This window comes from Lissotriton vulgaris, chromosome 6 (genome assembly GCF_964263255.1).
Source record: "Lissotriton vulgaris chromosome 6, aLisVul1.2, whole genome shotgun sequence".
NCBI lineage: Eukaryota > Metazoa > Chordata > Amphibia > Caudata > Salamandridae > Lissotriton > Lissotriton vulgaris.
In genome coordinates, this window is record NC_141694.1 from 1,480,083,030 (window position 1) to 1,480,105,416 (window position 22,387).

General features: G+C 42.1%; 1 protein-coding gene across 2 annotated transcripts in view; it reads left to right on the forward strand.

Annotated features, from left to right (window-relative positions):
- WDPCP (WD repeat containing planar cell polarity effector) overlaps nucleotides 1–22,387 on the forward strand; it is a 2,342,145-nt gene that overhangs the window by 2,214,271 nt on the left and 105,487 nt on the right. For both annotated transcript variants that reach the window (XM_086927625.1, XM_086927624.1), the window contains one exon: nucleotides 4,250–4,350. In XM_086927625.1, coding sequence (XP_086783751.1) covers nucleotides 4,250–4,350 — 101 coding nt within the window. The remainder of the gene's footprint in view (nucleotides 1–4,249; nucleotides 4,351–22,387) is intronic.

Below are 22,387 nucleotides of genomic sequence, written 5' to 3' on the forward strand. Positions count from 1 at the left end.
TCTGCAGTGGGATTTGAATTCACAATGCGCTCAGCACCAAGGCAGTCTTCCATCCATCTGTTGAAGGAGACTGCGAAGTCCTGCAGTGGTGGCAGCTCAGCTGCAACTGGACCAGCAGCACACCCCTCTCCCTCCCCCCACCAGAACTAACGGTTGTGATGGATGCATCGTTGCTAGTTAAGGGAGGTCATCTGAGAGAGATGGAGAGCAGAGGACGCCCTACCACATCAACTTGGATATGTGAGCGATTGCTTGGCACTAAAGGCACACTCCCACTAACCATCAAGGGGGAATGGTTACATGTGATTACAGGCAGCATATCTGTTATGTGGAACTACAGCAAAGGGGGCAACCGTCATCAGTCCAGGCATGCTAACATTGTAATAATAATTCTGTTCACAGTTTTTGTTTCACACCAGTGTTCTAATATTATTGAGAAAATAGATAGGTTGGTAATAGTTTCTCACATGTGTAACTCTCCTGAAAAGGCATGGAGTGGTTATGTGGCATGTTTTTACAAAACTCAATAAAGAAATGGTTGGGGAAAAAAAGAGCAGCTGTGAGTCCTGTATCAGGAGGCTCCGTGTCTCTGGAAGTGCCTGAACGCTCAGATCAGAACATATTTATAATCGCACAACACCCGACTGGTTCTTTGAACGCCAGAGCAGACAAACTCAGCAACCACTAACTAGCAGTATACAAATAGTGGTTACACTCAGAGGCGGCACAAGGTGTCTTCAGCAATGGGGAGAACTCTGGCTCAATGTATTTGCCATACAGAGAAAACACAATGTCAAAGATTCTGCATGTTGAATTTCTCGAGGCAGTCCTCTCTAGGAGATGCCTTTGGCCTACACTGGTGCTCGGGACTCCTGTACGCCTTTTCCTCTTCTGCCCAGAGAACTGAAAAAAAGCAAGAGAAACCAGCCCCAAGTCATCCTAGTGGCCTGAGCTGGGCAAGGGGAGAGTAGTACCAGGAACTTCGGTTTATGAGCATTGTTTCTCCAATCTTGCTGCCCATTCGGGAGGATCTCCTCCTGTAGAAACATGGCTGGGTCCTGCACCCAAACCTGTGCAACCTACACCTCCATACTTGCAGACTGAGCGTCAACAGTGTATAACCTTCTATCTTCATCCCAAAGTATTTGGTGTTATTCTGGCAGCCAGGCTTCCATCTACCAAAACTGTATAAGCAGGATGCTGGGATAAGTTTGTTGCTTGGTGCTCCTCCCGTCATGGTCAACCCTTAGAAGAAAGTTTTTGACATTTTTCTGTTTTGTCTTTCACTGGCCCAGCAAGCCATTGCTGTGATTGTGATTGAAGATTATTTATCTGACCTTTCTTCATTTTATGGATTAACCTTCTCTCTTCAAATCACATGTTGCGATACTCTTCTTAAAGGGATTGACCCACATGTTCCCGCCAAGACCATTTCTGATGTGCAGTGGGACCTTATTTTGGTTCTCAACAATCTCATGCACACTTCTTTCGTGGTCATGCACGGTTGTCCTCTTCGCCTATTAACCATCAAAGCAATTTTCCTCATCGGCCAGGCAAGTGAGTGAATAACAAGCATTGTCTGGGGTACCATTGTATACTTCGTTCTTTCCAGACAAACTGATAATCAGGAAAAAAGTAACAATCATGCCCAAGGTACTCATGTCCTTTCACATAAGGCAATCCATCAACTTGCCGGCTTTCTATGCATTGCCTCATATCTCCAAGGAAGCAGACCATCTCCATTGTCATTGTCTTGACCCAAAAAGAGCCCTTGGATTCAGTGTTGATGGGAATATCAAAAGGATGATCGACATTTAATCCATTTCCCTGAAGCTAAAAAAGGAAAAGTGGTGCAGAAGAGAACCATCTACTGATGGATTGCCGTCATCTGCTATGTGCTGACCAACAAGCAATCCCCTAAAGGGTTAAAGGCCTATTCCACAAGAGAAAAGTTTGCTTCCACTGCATGGTGTGCCAGTCTTTGACATCTGCCAGGCTGCTAAATAGGTGTCCGTTCATACGTTCACTAAACATTACTGGCTGAATAGCCAGTTTCAGCAGGAGGGGCATTTTGCCTGCTCTGTCCTCCTGAATTTCCTGTTTTGAGCCATTCCACAGACCCACAACTGGAGGAATTGTACTGCTTTGCTATCTATTCACAAGGTGAGGAATCTGCAGTTAGAGTCTCTATCACAAGAATAAGTTACTTACATTCAGCAATGCCTTTTCTGGTACAGACTCTAACTACGGATAGCTCCCCCTTCTTCCTGTTTTCTATGAAATGGACTCCTACTCATTACTTAGGTTTCATTAATTGAAAGCATCTTCACTCTGTTGCATGTTAAATTCTAGGGGCTCCCCGACCATCAGTGCTGACAGAGTTCAGAAAGAAACTTATGCCAGAGCAGTGAGGGAGCAAACATATAGGAAAGCATATATGTACTTTTCGTGGAAAGTGCTACGCCCACCATAAGATTATTGAAAAAGGTATTTCATTGGCTCCCTCCAACTTGCAGGAAAACTCTTGTGCAAGCCTTAATCATAAGTCATTTAGACTATGGCAGTGCTTTATTGGTGACTGCAAACGAGAATTTTGTTGTCCATACTACTAGTACAGAATACGACAGTAAGACTAGTGTACAGTCTCCCATCCAGATCCTCTTCTGCTCCAATTCTGAACTCTTTGCACTGGTTACCCATCAGGAAAAGGCTAATCTTTAAGGTATTCTGTCTTACACATCATTCATTAAAAGGGAATGCTCCATCTTACCTCCAAAACAGGCTCAGACCGCATAACCCGAACAGACTGTTAAGATCTAAAGACAAAACCCGTTTGCAAATTCAGTAAATTCACACTGCCAGAAATGGCGGGAGATCTTTCTCCTATCTCGCTCCCTTTCACTGGAATAAAGTACTGGTGCATATTCGATTTTTTTGGGAATTTGGAAAGTTTTAACAACTTTTAAAAACATGGCTATTCTAGTCAATTGGTCTAGCTCAGTTGATGTTGCTTGTCTGTATCAGATTAGCATCAATATATTCCTACGGGATGATTCGTTTTGCACTATTTGAATTGTAGTTAGCATAATATAACATGATACATAACATAACATAAGGGCTCCGATGCCATATCCAGGACAGGGCGGATCTATTGCAGAGCTGCACAGGGCCACCTACTGACGCACGTGAAAATTGCTACGGAAGTTCCTGGATCCAGTCTGATGCCTGGGGATATTCCCATGGTGGGGTATCTGCAGTTTTCTAGAGTCTCTTCCAAAAAAAGGAGTCAGTGAAGTTAAGTAACTTGTTGGATTTGTATTTTTGAGGCATCAGTCATCGCTATTTCCAAGAAAATTATCATGTGCTTTGGAATGGTGTGACTGTTTTTTACAGTTGATCTTACCTTTCAAATTGATAATAGTAATGACAATTTTCATTGTCCAATATGTACATTTTTTTTACTGATTGGATCCTTTGTTTTAGCTCCTTTTCGCCTGCACCACTTATAGTGTGGCAAACGCTTTTAGTTTCAGCATGTGCCTGGGTAAAAAATCAGTGACTAAACTGTTTTACAAAAATAAAATGCAGCAGTCTGGGCAATATGTTTTACTTCCTCTCTCATACTATTTTCCTGCAGTTCTAATATTTCTGATCTCTCAACTACGTTGTGCATAGCCGCTGTCCAGATTAACATACATTATAATCCCTTACTTTCATGAAAGAAATAAGAACAAGACAATCACATTTCTCCCCAAGAAGATATTACATGTTTGTATGGGTTTGTGACCTTCATAGGCCACAAATAAAAGGTCAAAAAATATTTTTACATAAATAAATGGAGAAACACAAACTACTCACAGCTTTATCTTAAAAATAGTCAATTGCCTTTAAAACACTCAAGAAGACAGTAATCATTCAAATCAAATAGGACACTTTACCCCACATGCGTTACTCCGCATGCCATTACCCCACATTTTTTACACCGCAAAATCTTTTACAACACAGGGCTTTACACCGCAATCCATTACAACGCATTCCCCATTACAACGCAATTTACTATTCTAACTCCACTGGGGTGTTACTTTGGGGAATGCTTTGTGATAGTTATCAATGTAAAGCCCCGCGTTGTAAAAGATTTTGTGGTGTAAAAAATGCAGGGTAATGGCATGCGGAGTAACGCATGCGGGGTAAAGGATGTTTCCCATTAAAATCTTCCTACTTCATAAATGTTCATTCTTCTTTTTTGTAGACAATTAAGCCAAAGGAAGGCACCTGACACAAACATGGAACTTGGATTTGACGTTATTGCTGCATCTCTGGTGGACCAAACACAATGTTGGAACCGTGAAGGTAAGGAGTAACATATCACCATCAAAATTTAGAAGAAGGTAGTTGATAAAGAGGGCACAGGTTGGTGCAGGTTAAAGTCAGAGAGGGTAAGAAGGTCCAAGGTAGCAGCAGGTGTGTTCTGAAATGCAGATGTTTAGTCTACAAACACGATTCAGAAAAGGGGGTGGTGATGAACAGAGTGTCTGAATTAAGCAGACCACTCTTACCCAGTCCAAAGATCAGGGCTTGATCCATCACCGTTATTTATCTCACTGCCCCATCCCAGCTCAGAACCTGGCTATATGCAAATCAGTCAGTCCCTGGCCCAGTGCATCATGGGAACAGGGCAGACTAAACTACCAAGCCAATTCTTCACCAGAAAGGAGACAAGCTACCGAGGACCGGTTTCTGGCATTCCAGCCGTCTTCGGCCCGGCTTGCTTGAATCCTGATGGAGCAGTGAGAAAGGGACTCATGTCTGAGTATACCCTGCCACACCTGTAGTGGCCAAAAACGATTCAGAAAAGTCTACAAACTCGGCAAAACCTAATGTAGCCTTTAGTATCAACCACAGAAGAATGTTATTATTCGAATAGCCAATCAGAATGCTTTAGTTGCAGGCAATAACTACGGATTTTGCCCACTCAGTAAGCTTTCTTCCAAGTCCTCTTCTTGGGTTGGCAAGCCTTTTTTTCCTAGTACAGTCTCTGTGCACAGCTCCGGCTCTATTCCCTTTTTTTCTTTCTGTTAATTTCTGGAGGATACTTCTACCTACAGATTGCTCAACTCATGAATCTACTCCAGGTGCCAGATTGGATCTGTAACATTTGCAATAGTTTTGTCCCTTGCTCACTTTGCCACTGGATTCAAGCTAGCCTGGCTGATGAAGGGTGTTACCCAGAAACCGGTCCCAGGATGCTTGTTTCTGGTTCAGGGAAGACCTGGCTTAGCACTTCAGGCTGGACTGTTCCCATGAGGCACAGGGTCAAGACTGATTTGCATATAGCTGGGTCTGAACTGAGGTGGCGAAGTGAGCTAAATAATGATGATGGATTTAACCCAGATCTGTGACTGGGGGTGAGTGTCTGAAAAGTTTCAACACTCCGTCCATCATCTCCTTATGTTTGCTTTGTTCGCCCTAAGTTGGCAGGGTATGCCCAGACGTGAGTCCCTTGCTCACTTTGCCACTAGATTCAAGCTAGCCTGGCTGATGAAGGGTGTTACCCAGAAACCAGTCCCAGGATGCTTGTTTCTGGTTCAGGCAAGACCTGGCTTGGCAGTTCGGGCTGGACTGTTCCCATGAGGCACAGGGTCAAGACTGATTTGCCAATAGCTGGGTCTGAACTGAGGTGGCGAAGTGAGCTAAAGAATGATGATGGATTCAACCCAGATCTGTGACTGGGGGTGAGTGTCTGAAAAGTTTCAGCACTCCGTCCATCCTCTCCTTGTATTTGCTTAATATAAATACAACTAAACAAGAAAAAGAGAGCATAGTACTCATAATTCCTTGGTTACTGGGGCATAGTGTACATCATATGTTTGTTAATAGTATCCAAAAAACAGTACATTTTCTATTTGCATTGGAAAGCTCTTTTCTTGTAGAAGAACCCTGCAAAGTTATACTTATTCCAACTAAGCCCCAACTTCCCACTACCACCCCCCAATCTTTCCACTTAACACAGTGGTATTTCCCACACCCCTCAATATAGTATATAGTAGGGTGGGGCTATAGAATCTCGTATCCCACTATTCATCCGATCTAACTTTTTCTCCATGGTTGTAGTGAGCTTGGATCCTCACTGTGTTTCTCCACTACGTATTACATTATTAGTAAGTTCAGTAAGTTCAAAGCCTTCAACCTCGGCGGTAGAGACAAAGACAGTACTCCCTACGAGAGGCGGATCAGCACAGAGCCCCAGTCCATTTCAAAATCAATTTTCGATCTGTTTTGTTGACAATTAATTCTTCCATTATTACATGTGTATGTCATTGTGTTCCTGGGGACCGGGGGGAGAGATGGTTTTCTCGTGTGTGAGGCAACAATAAGTTTAGGTGCTACCAAGCCGCTCCACTAGATTGTCCTTTTAAGGTCTGGTATTTCAAGTTGTATGGTCTCACTCCCAGTAAGACTGTGGGTATGTTCTTAGTGACAGGGTAACCCAGAATCCCCTTAAGGGCCTCTAGAACCTCAGACCAGAACTGAGAGAAATTGGTACATTCCCTCCAGATGTGTCTTGTACCACCTGTTGCATCACAGCCTCTCCAGCATTTGGGACTGACGTTGAGGTAGAATTTGTGTCACTTGGCTGGATAATGATACCAGTCTAAGGGCCTGATTACGAGTTAAGGCATTACATATATCGTCCCTGATAAGTAACGATACCGGGGGCAACGTTATTTATCTGGTGCGACAATTAGCTCCTAATATGGAACAACATGCTGATTTTGTTGTTTGAAATACAACAATCAAGATGCCCAGATAGACCATTCACATCATATAAATGGTTAGACAAGTCCTTAGACTGTGATTTATTTCACTTTACTTTGACATTTATTGTAAACAAGATTATGCCATTTTTGTCATGTAATGCATCAGGAAACACTTTGTTTGCGAAAATTGTTTTTGAAAACACTTTACCAGATTGTGATACAACATAGTGCAAAACAATAAGAAACCACAATAAACATGCAAAATATTCCAAACGGTACAAGTGACCAGTCCTTGCTTCTAAAGTTCACTAGACGGACACCGAAATGTTCCTAAATGGAGGCTTCTGCCTGTTGTCCTGCCTGTGTCGTGACCTATGGGGTTACAAATTTCAGAGGGTGTTGTATGGACAGGGAAAAAAGAATGTGTAATATTCCCTCGAGGCACACCCTATGTTAAACAGCCCAATCGCTGGTGTCAACGCGTTTTGAACCCCTTCTTGCTGGGGTTTCTCCTCAGGACTAGGACTTGGTCTTGAGAGCTGCTTGTTTGCCGAAATATCAGGAATTATTTGGTATGGGAAGAATACTTCTTAATGAAGACGTAGCTTGATTAGAACATAAGCATCAGGAATGATGTATTTATTGAATACAAGTCCCTGTGCTGAAATTTGCAACCCCATACAAATCTGTGATGGGAATTCACAACATATCTGGAAGCAGCACACAACTGATAAAACAACAATTTTGATTCATCTAATCTTTTTAGTATTTAGAAAATTAAAAAGATAAACAGAAATACTAATTGACAATATTTGACACACCCAACAATATACACAAAAATATATTCACAGTAGTGACATGAAATGATGACAGATTGTGACAATATACATTAAAAAAACTCCACAAATATTAACAAAGACACAAAAACATCAAAATTGAAACCATGTTTCTTCTTCTATTACTAGTATCCACAGAAACCCTAACAAGACTACTTTAATTCTATAGACCATGCTGAACTGAAAGCATGCTAGTTCTTGAACGTCGAAGTTTCAACCCCTATTATCTTGTGTTTCATACAAATCACAATGGGGTCTTCTTCAGGACAATAAACTGCTGTGTATGGCCTCTTTTGAAAGAAAAGAACGGCTATTTTTAGATATCAATGTGTGCGTTTGTATGAAAAATTAGAAAAGGTATCTAAAACATAGGCTCTCTTTATAGATTGTATCCATGGATTGCACTTTCCATTAGATGAAAAAATTCAAAGGGTCCCAAAGTACTCCGGTGTCTTGTTCCTGTTGCAAATATGTGTGTCAGTAATTGATACATTTAACTCATAAATCCATAGATTGTACGGATGTCAGATAGTCCCTACCTGATGATGAAGATGTATCCGGAATTATAATTCAATTTGTCAAAGGCAAATTCAAATAGTTGGAAGCTCAGGCGCTCATCCTAAATCAATGATGGAATACATATGTAAAACATGGTCGGCGGGTCATCATCAAAAAGAGCCCACCACCGGGATTGCATGCTAAGTCAGGTATGTTACGACAAAACGGATGACTCCAAATCTCTGTGATGGCACTTATTTTGTTGCACCCACACGTGTAACAGCCACCGGAAGGTATGGATTAAATAGACCAAAACACATTGTGTTATTTGGATAGAAGGACCAATCTAATTAGCCCAGGGTGAAAGTACCTCCAACTTATGGTAAAATTCGAGTAAAGCCAACTTAACTCCGGCTCACGGGCTCGGAGCAATCAGCAAATAATCCTTAAGGTTTTTTAACAAACACAGCGTCTCACGATGGACCTGGGCCAGCCTAGGTTCTATCTATACCCACACACGTCAGGTTTTAGACCTCCATATCTGTTAGGAAAATTGGCGGAAATATATGAAAAACTAGGGTAAATGTGTCCCATCCCGTTTAGTTAAACAAGTCATTTAAAGGAAGTCACACAAGGAGTTTGAAAAAACAAGGTGACTTACCTCCGGCGAGGCTGCCCGGAGTCTGCAGAGGACTAGGTTTGTGTCTCCACGCTACTTGTAAAGAAGTGACGTGCCCGCATCCCACGTGCATGTTGGCACGTTTGGAATGCCGGGACGCGTTGCTAAGGAGACAACGATGTAGGCGGGACACCGAGCTACTATTCTCGAAGACCTTCCTGGATAGGTAGGCAGGCAAAAAACCTAACCTGTGGCACAAAAGGATTTCTCCCCATCTTGAATAAGTGCAGTGTATATTTATGTGGTTTATGGACAAAGGATAAAAGTCCATTATGTTTATACCGGCATGGATATTGGAAAACCGTACTTGAAAAAAGAGATGAATTGTCCCAGGGGCCAGGTTATGGCGCCCCGGACGAAATGTCCTACCATACCTACGGTTACGTTGTCCACGTAAAAACAAACAATATTGGAAACGTGTGTCCCTTTGTACCGCGGACATCAAGATGGCAAAGGCCCTCACTGAAATGTGCATGGCCCGGCGACTGATGATATAAATAGTTGAAATTCTCCACAGTTGTAAGCTAACATGTGTAAAGAGCAGCGTATTAAAACACCTCAAGAGAGATGTCGTACCATACGCATACACTTGTGTTCTGTGACAGAGAATGATCAAAATAGTTATAGATATGTGTGTGACCACCGTCATGTTAAATAACCTATTTTAAGTGTTACATATAAAACATGTAAAAATAAATGTAAAAAAAATTACTTTCTCGCTACGCGTGCCCTGTTGTAGTAAATAAGTCAAATAACCTATTTCAAGTGTTATGTGTAACATATAAAACATGTAAAAATGTACTTTCTCACTATACGTGCCCTCATAGTCATATTGCAAAGAGATGACAATTTACAATTATAAGCATGAATAAATATGGTTAAAATTCTTGTTGCAAGCGTAATATTGAAGTGCATCATAAATAAATCAATAAATAGGTGTAATCAGGTGTTCCTGACAAAACTAGCATCATATACATCTTAGATGAAGATTGTGGAAAGACAGTTTTACATGCTAGGCGCACACATATATTTGGCATGATGGAACACTGTAAAATGCCACATAAATCATCATGTGTCAGACAAGACATTGATTATACATTCAGCATTACACATTTACTGGAACAGAAGAAAAGACTGAGAAGTACAAAAGTCCAGAAGTATGCCCAAAGTGTATACATGCATTCAAAGTGTCATCAAGCATTAACAGTATAAACATAAGTGATACTTCATGTAGTACAAAGTAAGGAGATTTGTCTGGCAATTTCCTCAGTTTCATTAAGACCCTGTTTGACAGAGTCAAGGAGATGTATCCATTTTCATTTGCGTGAGTTTAGTGTAGCTGTGAAATATCCCCCCATCTAGGATTGGGTAGACTTCTCTCCAGAACCCACCATATAAGACTGTCTATTTGGTGTCCCATTTCACTGAAATGGTCGACTAGTGGCAATCCCTGTACCTTCGCAACTCATCCTAGAGCAGTGTTGGTGAATTCATGTCTTGACTTTCTGTTTTGTTTGCCCCACATAAACCTTATTGCATGGGTACATGATGATGTATATTACGTCTTTCGAATTGCAATTTGTGTGATGCAGGAGATGAAATTGTTTTCCTGCATACAGAAATTGTTTCTGCTCCACCGTTATGTAACAGACTTTGCAGTGTCCACATCTAAAGTGACCTTGTATGGGTGGTAGCATCAGTTACGTACGAATGTCAGCATTGGGTTTCAACTTGAGATAAGAGCTAACTACATGGTCTCTGAGGTTCTTTCCTCTTTTAAAAACAAAAAGTGGTGGTTCATTGGTGTCTATATCATAAGTTATCAGTGACCAGTTGCAATTGATGATTTTTTCTTAATCTCATTGCTCACGTTCCCAAATATTGAGACACATACCACTCGATCAGTAGTGGTTCTTTTCTCTTTGTTGACCTGTAGGAGTGTCTCCCTGTGACAAAACCATGCCCTTTTTGCGTGCTTCCCTTAAAAGGCCTCTTGGGTAGCCTTGTTCTCCTAATCTGTTGATGAGTAAGTCTGATTCCTTAAAGAAATCTTCCCTACTTGCACAGTTTCTACTAACCTGATGAACTGTCCATAGGGAAGATTATCTAGCAGGTTCCTTGGGTGTTGACTGGAGTATCCTAAGAGCGTGTTGCGTTTCAGGGGTTTCCTGAATAACATTGTCTACAAGACACTGGACTCAGTCCTAATTGTTAAGTCCAAAAAATCAATCTGATCTGAACTAAAGGTCTATCTGACATTTGTACAATTTATGGAATTATGAGTTAAATGTATCAATTATTGACACACATAGTTACTACAGGAACAAGACACCGGAGTTCTTTGGGACCATTTGAATTTTTTTACCTAACAGAAAGTGCAACCCATAGATACAATCTACAAGGTGAGCCTATGTTTTAGACACCTTTTCTAATTTTTCATACAAACGCACAAACTGATATCTAAAAATAGCCGTTCTTTTTCTTTCAAAACAGGGCATACACAGCATTTTATTGTCCTGAAGAAGACCCCGTTGTGATTTTTATGAAACACACACGATAATAGGGGTCGAAATGTCGACGTTCAAGAACTGTCTCTGGTGTCTTGAGCGAGACCACAATGCCAGAACATGCAAGGATTACCAAGTCATGCATACTAAGGGGCTGAGAGAGCAGTCTCTCAAGCTCCTCGCCGCCTGCTGTTGATCAACTCTGCGACGCTCCAGATGTCGGTCGTGAAGAAGAGCCCGAGATCGTTTGTGAAGTCATACCCGCCAATCATCATCCCATTTGAAGTTGTCGAGGAGGTCGAGAAAAACCCACAAAAAGAAAAATAAGTCAAAGATGTCTTTGACTTCACCTGGCAGGTCTTCGGACTTTTCACTGGGCCGTAAGCTCTCAAGGCCTAGCTGTTATATTCTTTGTTTCCCTTTTAATTGTGTATTTCCCTTTTAACCTCACTGTATACTTTCAATCCATGGCTCATGCCTTACTGTTGTGTTACATCACTTAGAATGGGGCTTTGGTCATTATGCTGGAGTTTCATCTGATGACAGCTGTACTGTGCTCTACTGAATAAATTCCTATTTCATGGACCTTGGATTTTAATCTTATTTCTTATGAACTTTACAATTTTGGCGACGAGGACTACGTACCTGCTACTTATTTGAGCACAGGCGCGGTACAATGTTGGGATCTATCAAAGATTACAAGGATTTAATGGTTTACTGAATTTTTCACTTAATTTTAATACGTGGCTTTCCTAGAGGAGAAGAATCTAAGGATATTTCAAATTTTTCAAGGAAATTACTTTTTTTTCAAGCAACTTGTGGATTGTTATTCAGAGTAAATTGAAAGTTTATCGTTGTGACTTCTACAACTACCTTCGAGGAAAGTACGTGCTCATTCTGCACCTACAATTTTGAAAACTACGTTTGGCATTTTTAAAATTATTTTTCTGTAAAATTCCAGTGATGAGATATACAATTTTGAGCGTTTATCATTTTTGGGATTATCGTTACCTTCTTGTGGTCTTCGCATATTTGTAAGTCACGTTTCTGCTGTTGCACACGCAGAATACACGAGCTTCGCTGTAAGGTAAAGCAAGAACAACTGACAAAGGACTACAAGCGTCGTGATCACTTCATCACGCTCCCACTCCAACGTGATCAGGTCTGGCAACCATTTCGGATCACCTTGGAAACGCTTTGGAAACTTCATTGCCGATTCACACGGAGGTGCATTTCCATAAGTAGTTTGGAGCGACGAGGGATGTAAGAAAACGTACGCTTCAACATTTAATTGGGATTTCCAGCTGATGCGCACGGCAGCGCATTTGAAAGTACATTTTCAATTCTTCATTTTTTTTTTATTTAAAAAAAAATGTACTTCTAAGACATTGGATTCCACAATAGAGTTGTAGTTCCGCCATATTAGAGTTAGCTTTTAAGCTAACGCTGCAAACAGTGTGATACGTTATATTTTAACTATACTTACTTTGAGTTTTACTTTATAATTTTGTCTTAAAGTGGTAATTTAAATATTACTGTATCTAGATCTATAGTGTTACTGTGTCTAGATCTATAGTGTCAATATGCAATTTGACCTACCCACAAAATTTTTACAAGCTAAAGGAGGCCCTCCTATTCCATGATCTCGCTGGAAGGAAGAATTTTTGACCTATTTAAAAGCCATTGATGGAGAAAGGATGGGTAATGAAAGAAAGAAAAGCATTTTATTACATTGTCTGGGTTCTGAGGGACAAGCGATTTTTAGAACTTTGCCAGTAGCTAGTGGAGATTATGGTGCATTTGATGAAGCTCTTATGCATATTGAACCCCACTTTAAACCAACCTCAAGTATTGCTCTTAATAGATATAAATTCTTTACCAGATCTTAAAGGGCAGGTGAGAATTTTGATGATTTCTTAACTTCTCTCAGTACTTTGGTAATTTCATGCAGTTTTGGTAATCTTGCTGATGAAATGATAAGAGATCAGATCATTGTAAATGTAAGGAATAAAAAAACGCAAGAACAATTGTGGATTTTAGGGAATCCAAATCTTAATGACACCATATCCACCGCTAAAGCTTTTGACCAATCTGATAAGTGGAGGAAAACGATTGAAGATGTTAATGCAAAAGGGGATAGTAGTAAAAGTATTGATGAAGTTTGTCTTGTAAAAAAAATACCGCCTAAATCTTTTCAACAATTTACTAGAGATTCGAAAAATATTGTTTGCTTCATGTGTGGTAGTAACAGTCATGTGGCCTCATTTAAATTTTGTCCAGCCATAGGTAAGGAGTGTATTAAATGTGGCAGAGTGGGACACTTTGCAATTGCGTGCAGAGACGATCGGAGGAGGAATGTTGAACCTCAAAAGAATTTTAACCCTAGAAATAAGACTGTATCTGTTGTAAGGAGTGTAAGCTTAGCAGAGGAAGATTCTAATTTGGCGAAAGGGATGGCTGTTTCTATTATGAATGTATGTTCTGTTGATGAAGAAGAAGAATTGAGTTTGCCTAAATGTACTGTGAAATGTATGAACGTGTTTTTAGAACTTATGGCAGACTCTAGTTCGCCATGGACATAATAACAGAAACATATTTTGAAGAAATGTTTGGGAAGATTTTGTCTATTGAAGATTTGTCTAGTCCTGATATTTTTGCTCGAAGTTTCAATGGATCAATTATTGATTTTGTAGGGTATGTTGCTTCTGATGTTGAATTTAAGGGTAAAACTGTTTTTATTAAATTGTATGTAGCAAGAAAGGGTGTGAATGTGTTGGGATGGAAGGATCAGTGGAGATTAGGTATCATTCTTTATCCAAGTAATAAGGATCCAGTTATGATGTTGGACAACTGTGAGGTTGTGAGTATCATGAAGAATGGTGTGGAATCATGTTTTATTGAGGAAAAGTTTCCTGAAGTATTTTCTGACACTTTAGGCAAATTGACAGGTTTCACACATCAAATCAAATTAAAAAATGGTGTTTGTCCAGTTAAGCAAAAACTTAGAAATGTACCCATAAATATGAGGGATGAACTTGGAAAATTATTGAAAGGAATGTTGGATGAAGGTGTGATTGAAGAGGTGGAGTCATCGGAATGGGTTTCTCCAATTGTTTTGGCGCGGAAAGCTGATAATTCTTTAAGACTCTGTGTTGACCTTCGAGCACTTAATGCTAATATTTTAATTGACTGTCATCCGTTGCCTAATATTAATGAGGTGGTGAGTTTGTTGGGTGGTGCTACTGTTTTTTCGACCTTGGAACTCAGGTCAGCTTATCATCAAATAGAATTAGTTGAAGAGTCTCGTCATTTAACTGCATTTATAACACCACAAGGGTTGTTCCAGTTCAGGAGGATGCCTTTTGGACTGGCATCTGCAGCGTCAGTTTTTCAACGGTCTATGTGCCATCTTTTCAAACAAATGGAGTTTTGTGTAAAATGTTTTCAAGATGATATATTAATTTATTCGCCTGATGAAACTAAACATGCAGAACATCTTAGTAATGTTTGTAAAATTCTTAAAGACCATGGGCTCACTTTGAAAAAAAACAAGTGTAAATTTTTTCAAGAATCTGTGGAATATTTAGGGCATACAGTATCTAAAGATGGGGTTATTCCTAAAAAATCACTTGTAGATGCTATACTCAAGGCTCCGGCTCCAGATTGCAAAGAGAAGTTGCTATCCTTTACAGGACTGTGTGAATATTATAGTAAGTTCATAAAGAATTTTGCTTCGAAAATGGAGCCGTTAAGGGAACTCACCAGGAAAAATGTTGAGTTTGTGTGGGGAAAAGGTCAACAGGAAGCGTTTGAAAATATTAAGGCAGAAATGGTATCTGCACCGTCTCTCAAACCATTTTGTGTTGGAACAATTTGTGTTCTTACTGTAGTTGCAAGTCTTTATGGATTAGGATGTGTTTTGTCGCAATGCTCTGGGAGAGATGAGTGGAATGTGGCATTCGCCTCGCGTACTTTGAATCTGACAGAAAGGCGTTATGCCGTGATAGAAAGAGAGTTATTAGAGTGTGTGTGGGGTGTTGAACACTTCAGGAATTATATTTGGGGTGCACGTTTTGTTCTGAAAACTGATCACAAGCCTTTGACTACCATTTTAGCTCCTGGTGGAGGGTTGAATGCTACAGCTAGAATTGTAAGATTAATGTCACGATTGCAAGAATATACTTTTACTGTGGAATATGTTCCAGGAAAAGTGAATGTTATGGCGGATTGTTTATCACGTCTTCCTTGTAATGAAAGTGATGTCTCTTGTAAAGAGGAAGTTGTAGCTACTTTCTCTGAAATAATATCTGATAAAAATGCTGCTATTTCTGAGGAGTAGTGGAGAAAATGTATGGAAGAAGATAAAATCTTGCAAGATGTTATTAAATTTGCTTGGGCTGGTTGGCCTTTCAGGAAGGATATTTCAGATGAATTGTTTCCATTTTGGAAAGTGTCAGAAGAGATTTTTGTGGAAGGTGTTTTTATTTATAGGCAGGGTAAATGTATTCCACCTGTGTCTTTACGTGAAACTATTTTACATCTAAGTAATTTTGGTGGCCCGGTTTGGACAGATTTGTGAATAGAATCGTTAGATAGTGTCTGGAATGTGTGAGCAGTGAGAAGTCTCTCAGATGTAATCCTGCTCCACTTATCTCTGTAAAGTGGCCTGATCACCCTTGGCAGAAGGTTGGATTAGATATCTCTGGACCTTTTAATTTTTTACCTCAAGATTGCAGATTTGCCATTGTTATGGTGAATTACCACTCCAAATGGCCAGAAGTGAAATTGGTTCCGCATGTCACCACTAATAGTGTTATTTTGTTTTTGAAGGAAATTTTCTCCAGAGAGGGTTGTACGGAAGTTATTATTTCAGACAATGGTGTTCAGTTGAAGTCTCGTGAAATGAGTGACTTTTTAAAAGTACATAACATTCGACATGTTACTGCTTCGCTCTATGATCCTCAAGGTAATGTGCAAGTGGAAAGATACAACAGAGTTCTCAAACAAGATATTTTATGGGCAAGAGCTTTTGGTGCTGATTGGAAGGATAAATTGAGGGAAAAATTGTGGTTGTACCATATAACTCCTCAGACACCACTGAAGTTTCACCTTTTCGGTTGCTGAAAGGTAGAGATCCGGTTTCTAAGTTGTGTCCTTGGTGGTTTAAAAAAATGGTTAATAGCAAGTTTCCTCAGTTAAACAAGGAAGATGTAGCGAAGAGAGTGGAAGAGAAGCAAGTTAAAAGCAAAAACAGTTATGATGTTCGTATGAAAGTTAGAGTTCCTGATTTTGTGGTGGGGGATTTTGTCTGAATTCATAAACCAGGGATTCTTCATAAGCATGAAACTAAATTTAGTAGACCTGTGAAAATCGTAAAGGTTAACAACAACAGTGTAGTAACTCAAGATGGACAGGTCTGGAATATGAGACGAGTTTCTAAATGTAAAATGAATGGTTTCTAAATGTAAAATTAATAGTTCTTTTTTTTGTAAGAGAAGAGATGTGTTATATTCTTTCTTTCCCTTTTAATTGTGTATTTCCCTTGTAACCTCACTGTATACTTTCAATCCATGGCTCATGCCTTACTGTTGTGTTACCTCACTTAGAATGGAGCTTTGGTCATTATGCTGGAGTTTCGTCTGATGACAGCTGTACTGTGCTCTACTGAATAAATTCCTATTTCATGGACCTTGGATTTTAATCTTATTTCTTATGAACTTTACAATAGCTCTGTTGTGGAGCCTGTGCGTGGGCCATTTCTGCACCTCTCTGAATTTCCGGGTGCAAAAGCGACCCCTGCCCAAATCAAAGAATTTTACGTGGCCATGCACCTCATCCATTGACGGATCCGGAACTGCGCAGGTCGAGCAACCTTCCCTAGCGTTCGCTGTAGTGTTGACGCCTCTGGCGCCACTGACACTTAGCGGTGGAGCCGCCTCCATCACCATTCCCCACTCTGATACGCTGCCGGACGTGAGTCGTCTGACACAGACCCTGGCGCCGACCAAGGACAGACTCTCCATATCAGAGCCAGTGTCTTATTTATATGACAGGCCTGGATTGGGCGATGATTGGAAGGGGTCTGCAGAACCTTATTGATATCAGACATTAGAAGATACAAAGGACAACTGATATGAGGATCTGGCAGATGCCAGTGTACTGACCACCTTCCCAGGCTCTGCACTTGCCTTTTCTTTCCCCCTACTGTGGCTACGGAGGAGGGTGCTCATTCTTAATGGTGTTGCAGAGGTTGGCTGAGTTCCCGGACTTTGTTTGCTATCGTCAGTGGCAGTCAATACAAAAATCTTGATAGGGGTGCTTCAGCAAGGAGTTGCCCCCACTGAACCATTACTCCCATTCAATGATGCCCTTACCGCCATCCTACTCGGGCCTGGTCCAAACTCTTCACAGGGGCTCCTGTGCATAGGACAATTGCCTGCTGCTATGGCCCCATCCCCGGGTACCCCTGTTTCCTCACCCTGCACCCCACCCTGGGGAGCTTGGTGTCCAGGCCTCCACTTACAAAATCACCCCTAGCACATTCCCTACAACTCCACTAGATAGGGAATCCAAAAGGCTGTATACCTGCGAAAGAGAATGTTCTCTTCTGCTAGCCTGGCACTGTGGTCGGTGAACATCGTGTGTCTCTTGGGCCGATACTCTCATACGATCTGGAACTTTTTGTGGCTGAGGAGGTAGTTCCCTACGGAACAGCACCAGAAGTCAGGCTAGGTCCACCCTCACGCCCCTGGCCTGCTCAGGCAGCTGCAGCCTCTACACCATTTTAGTTTGCCCTCCGACCATCATTAACATTCAGTGGGAGGCAGGATATACCTTCACCTGCAGCACTGGAGGTCAATAACATCCGACCGTAGGGTTTTGTAGCTCGTCCAAAGGAGCTTCTCCCTTGCCTTTGTGACACCCCCACACATGCCATCTACTTACAACAAGCTGACGGAAGATCACCTCTCCTTGCTCCGTCAGGAAGTATTTGTTGTCTTAGCCAAGGTAGCTACAGAGAGGGTGCCGGCATCAGAAGTAGGTGATGGTTGCTATTCTCGCTACTTTCTGGTGCCGTAGAAGGATGAAGGCCTCGTCCTATTCTGTACCTGCGCTTTCTCAATCACTTTCCGCATACGGAGAAATTCAAGATGCTCATGCTTGCGCAAGTTCTGTCTACTCTGCACCCGGGAGACTGGATTGCATTGTTGAACCTGCAGGCAACCGCAGTCATTGTGGTATTGCAGCGAACAGGGTGGAATTGAGTCATGGACCCTTTGTCAAGAGGATCTGTGCCTCTGGACATGGCAAGAACACCAGTGCATATCCCTAGTGGTCCAACACCTAAAGGGCTCTCTGAATGCCAGACTGGACAAACTCAGCTATCGATGCCTAGTCGATCATCAATGGAATCTCCGTCTGGAGTTGGCCCAAGGTCTTTTTAAAGAGTAGGAATATCCTTGGTTAGATCTGTTCACCTCCGCCGGGAGTGTACAATGTCAGCAGTTTTGCGTGCTGAAGTTTCCAAGGTGAATCTCACTCAGAGATGCTTTTCGTCTTGGGTGGAGCTCCGACCTCATGTATGTCTTTATTTCAATACCACTCCTTCCCAGAGTTCTCAAGAAGATCAGACAGGACCAAGCCCAAGTCATTCTTGTGGCTCCAGATTGGGCACAGAGTATGGTAACCCAAACTGTTCATGGATGAGCACTAGTCCCCCGATCAGGGTGCCTCTTCGGGAGGATCTTTTCTCTCAGCAGCAGGGCAGGGTTCCGCACCGGAAACTGAAAACAATTGAGCTTCATTTGTGGAAATCGAGCGGCAAGGGCTGACAACTTTTCACCTTCTGCCCATAGTATGCAATGTTATACTGGCAGCCAGACATCCCTCGACCAAGATGGCATAGGAGCAAGTTTGTGGCATGGTGTACAGATGAAAAAGTTGACTCTTTGTTTCCCCTCTTTCCAAGGTCCTTTTGTTCGTTCTTACCTTAGGCCAGCAGGTCTCTTCTTTGAGCATGTTGAAAGGTTATCTTTCTGCCATTTCAGTATTCCTGCAGTTGCCAGATCAGCCATCCTTTTTGAAATCCTATATTGTACATAGGTTTCCAAAAGGTCTCTGTAGAAAAGTGGAGTATTACGTGGTGTAGGGCTTAGACCTCACCATGTAATACTATCACCATACCGCAAAGATGGTCCTTGGATTCACACTAATAAATCGTTAGCTCAGTCCTGGTAGTGTGTCAAAGAGCAGTGAAGCTTTACTAGAGGAACGTGCGTTACCAACGTAGACGATAAGTAATTGACATTACTGGGAAGAAATACGATACGAATGTATTAAAAGAAAGTGTCTTTTTATCTTAATTTACAAACCAAAATGAATGAAATAGCATACGTACAGCCAGAGACATAGATTTTTGAAGCACTAGAAAATAAGTGCAAAACAGTACAAGTAAAAATGTAACATTGTAGTCAATGGAAAAAAGCACTGTTGACAATCAGTCACTTGCAGGTCTAGTTGCTATGTACCCTTGCATGGTAAAGGTGATGCGGGTTGCAGGACTAAGCCACGACAGTCAGTTTGATTTTACCTGGCCTGTGGAGCCCGGGTGCAGAGTTGTCCTGGTTGTCCTTGGTGCTGAACAGGAGCCGCAGGAGAGCTGCTTTTACCCCCTGGCTGCGTGGGAAAAAGATGCAAAAAGACAACACTGGTGTGGCTGCTGACATCAGTTGAAGTTCAGATGGAATTCCCTGTTAATACAACCTTGAGTAAAGGGGTCAGTTGCCGGACTGTCAATCAACAAGCCTTGGCAGTGGTAAGCAGTTCAGAAAGTAGCTCTGACGTCCGGTAGCCCAGGGGAAAGCGCTAACTGCCTGTAACTTTGTAGAAGGCAGGATCACAGTTCCCACAATTCACTAGACCATCCGGATTTGTGCAATCCCTCGGAGGGCCCGATGGCCAGCAATTCTTCAGATCCGGAACATTGTTTTACCTGCAGTTTTCAGGGGACTAGTGCCACTAGTCCAGGGGCGTCTGAGGGTGCTTCAGACTTCCGTAGGGGTCCCTCTGTCTGCAGGAACCAAGAGATAGTACAGATCAAAAAAGTGGAGGGAGGAAGAAGCAGAGGCTCATTCAGCTTCCAAGAGGTACTGGTTATCAGAAAGAATATTCGGTTGGGGAGAGATGCATGAAGGAGTACTGCACGGGCGGTTTAAAGCCAAACTTAAGCTCCTGTCCTACATCTCTCATCATAATGCAAATGAAATACATATTTAAAGTATAGGCCTAAAGACTGTACCTATAACCACGTTCCTTCTGGAGCAAAGTGTGCTCACTGACAAAGAGGGGTGAAGGCTTCCACTTTCTTATAACACACTATCCGGGAAGCCCTGAAGTATAAGGCCTCCATATATATCCCTTTGGTCCTGACAAAAGCCATAGACCCATAGGGGCTGGTCCAGGCCGAAACATGTCCACCCGACCACTAGGTGTCGTGGACCAGTGACTCATTCACTAAACACTGCTTTGTTTTTGGACTTAGCCCATCCTACTCTTTTCCCTTAAAAAGATTCACCTAAAGGATAGGAGATACCTTTCATCTACTCCCCACTGTCAACACCCAGTCAGTCTCCCTCCTGGTGGTGGTTTTGCTATCACTTGTAGAACGGAACACTCAAGTTACAAGACCCGATGATGCGGCTATCCACCTAACCACACTAAGCAGAGATCACATACGCCACAGTCTATTAACATGTGGTTGAGGGTCTCCAAAAAGTTCTGAAACTCTGGTACTGAGACTTATGTGATTTTTCCCTCCCCCACCTTCAGAGCCAAGAGATAGCCTAGGATGAGTCTCGATCTGCCAGTTCCAATAGCGTTGCCACAAGTGCATGGTAGCCCTCTTTTGCTTTGGGCAAGTCTTCTTATCGCTAGTGCCTGTCTCTTCTTCTGTTCTCTATGATGCAGGTTGTTCAGAACTGAGGTTCTGGTGTTAGGGGGCACCTTAAAAGGGAAGTGTTGGAAATGGCCCTTGTTAAGGTGCTTAACCTCAACTTTTTGCTTTTGTCCCTTCTGGTTTTTTGCTGGTTTATGTGCTAGCCTTAGGACTTTGAGCACTTTTGACACTGCCATTCAGCTCCAAAGCGCTGTGCTTGTCTTAAACGTGCTGGTGATTGGTGTATACATGATTGGTTGAGTTGAGTTAGCTGTGTGTTCGGTAATGTGGGTCCTGCTTCTTGCATTGATTAACATGGGGGACCATTGGAAAGGCTATTGAGCAGTATTTTCTACATGGCCCCACTAAAGATATTGATCAAGCCTCCAAGAGTAGGATTGCAGACAGGACAAAATTTAGAGAGGGTATGTGCATTTCAAAGGTGGCCTTTTGAACTGATCTCATCTTCAAAGGCCATTGTGGGTATAAATAATGGGGCTCTGCCCTCAGGAGTGAGAGACCCTTTTGGGATTGGAACCATACCACGCTGGTTTTACACTGGGATATCAACAAGAGGAGCCAACTGGATTATCCGTAGACTTGTGCTTCAATGGGGGCTTGTCGTGCTTCAGTAAGGGGACTATCACTTGGTGGATTTTGCCTAGATGTTGTTGGCCTGCAGCAAATTGCCAACTGTTGCGTCCCGCGTCCCTAAGCACTCTACAAGGGCTAGTTGGCTGGCCTTCTCTCGAAGAGATCCCAGTGACATAAAGGATCTCCAGTTTCCCTGAGATCATAAGGACCACAGATAGTGCGGCTGAAAAGGGTGGAAGTTATCATCGGTTGGGACAAGGACCATCCTCACGCATGCTGTAATCACACTGTACAGAGGAGTGTGCTCGTAAAGATAAGCGGCCCACCAGGGGTCCCAGAATGTGAGGAGTTTGAGTGCTGAGGAAGTTTGCCAAGTCGGAGGGACCTGTGCTTGCAACTGGAAACTTGTGCTAGCTCCCTCTCTTCAGACCCACACCATAAGGTACTCTGTTGTTAAGAATATCATGACTGAACCTGAGGGGTCTCATTGTGCTTTGTGTGCACCCATGGCTGGCAGCCTGGAGCAACTACAGCTCACGCCTCTGCCTGAGGGAAACTCTTTTCCAATTTGAGAGCACACC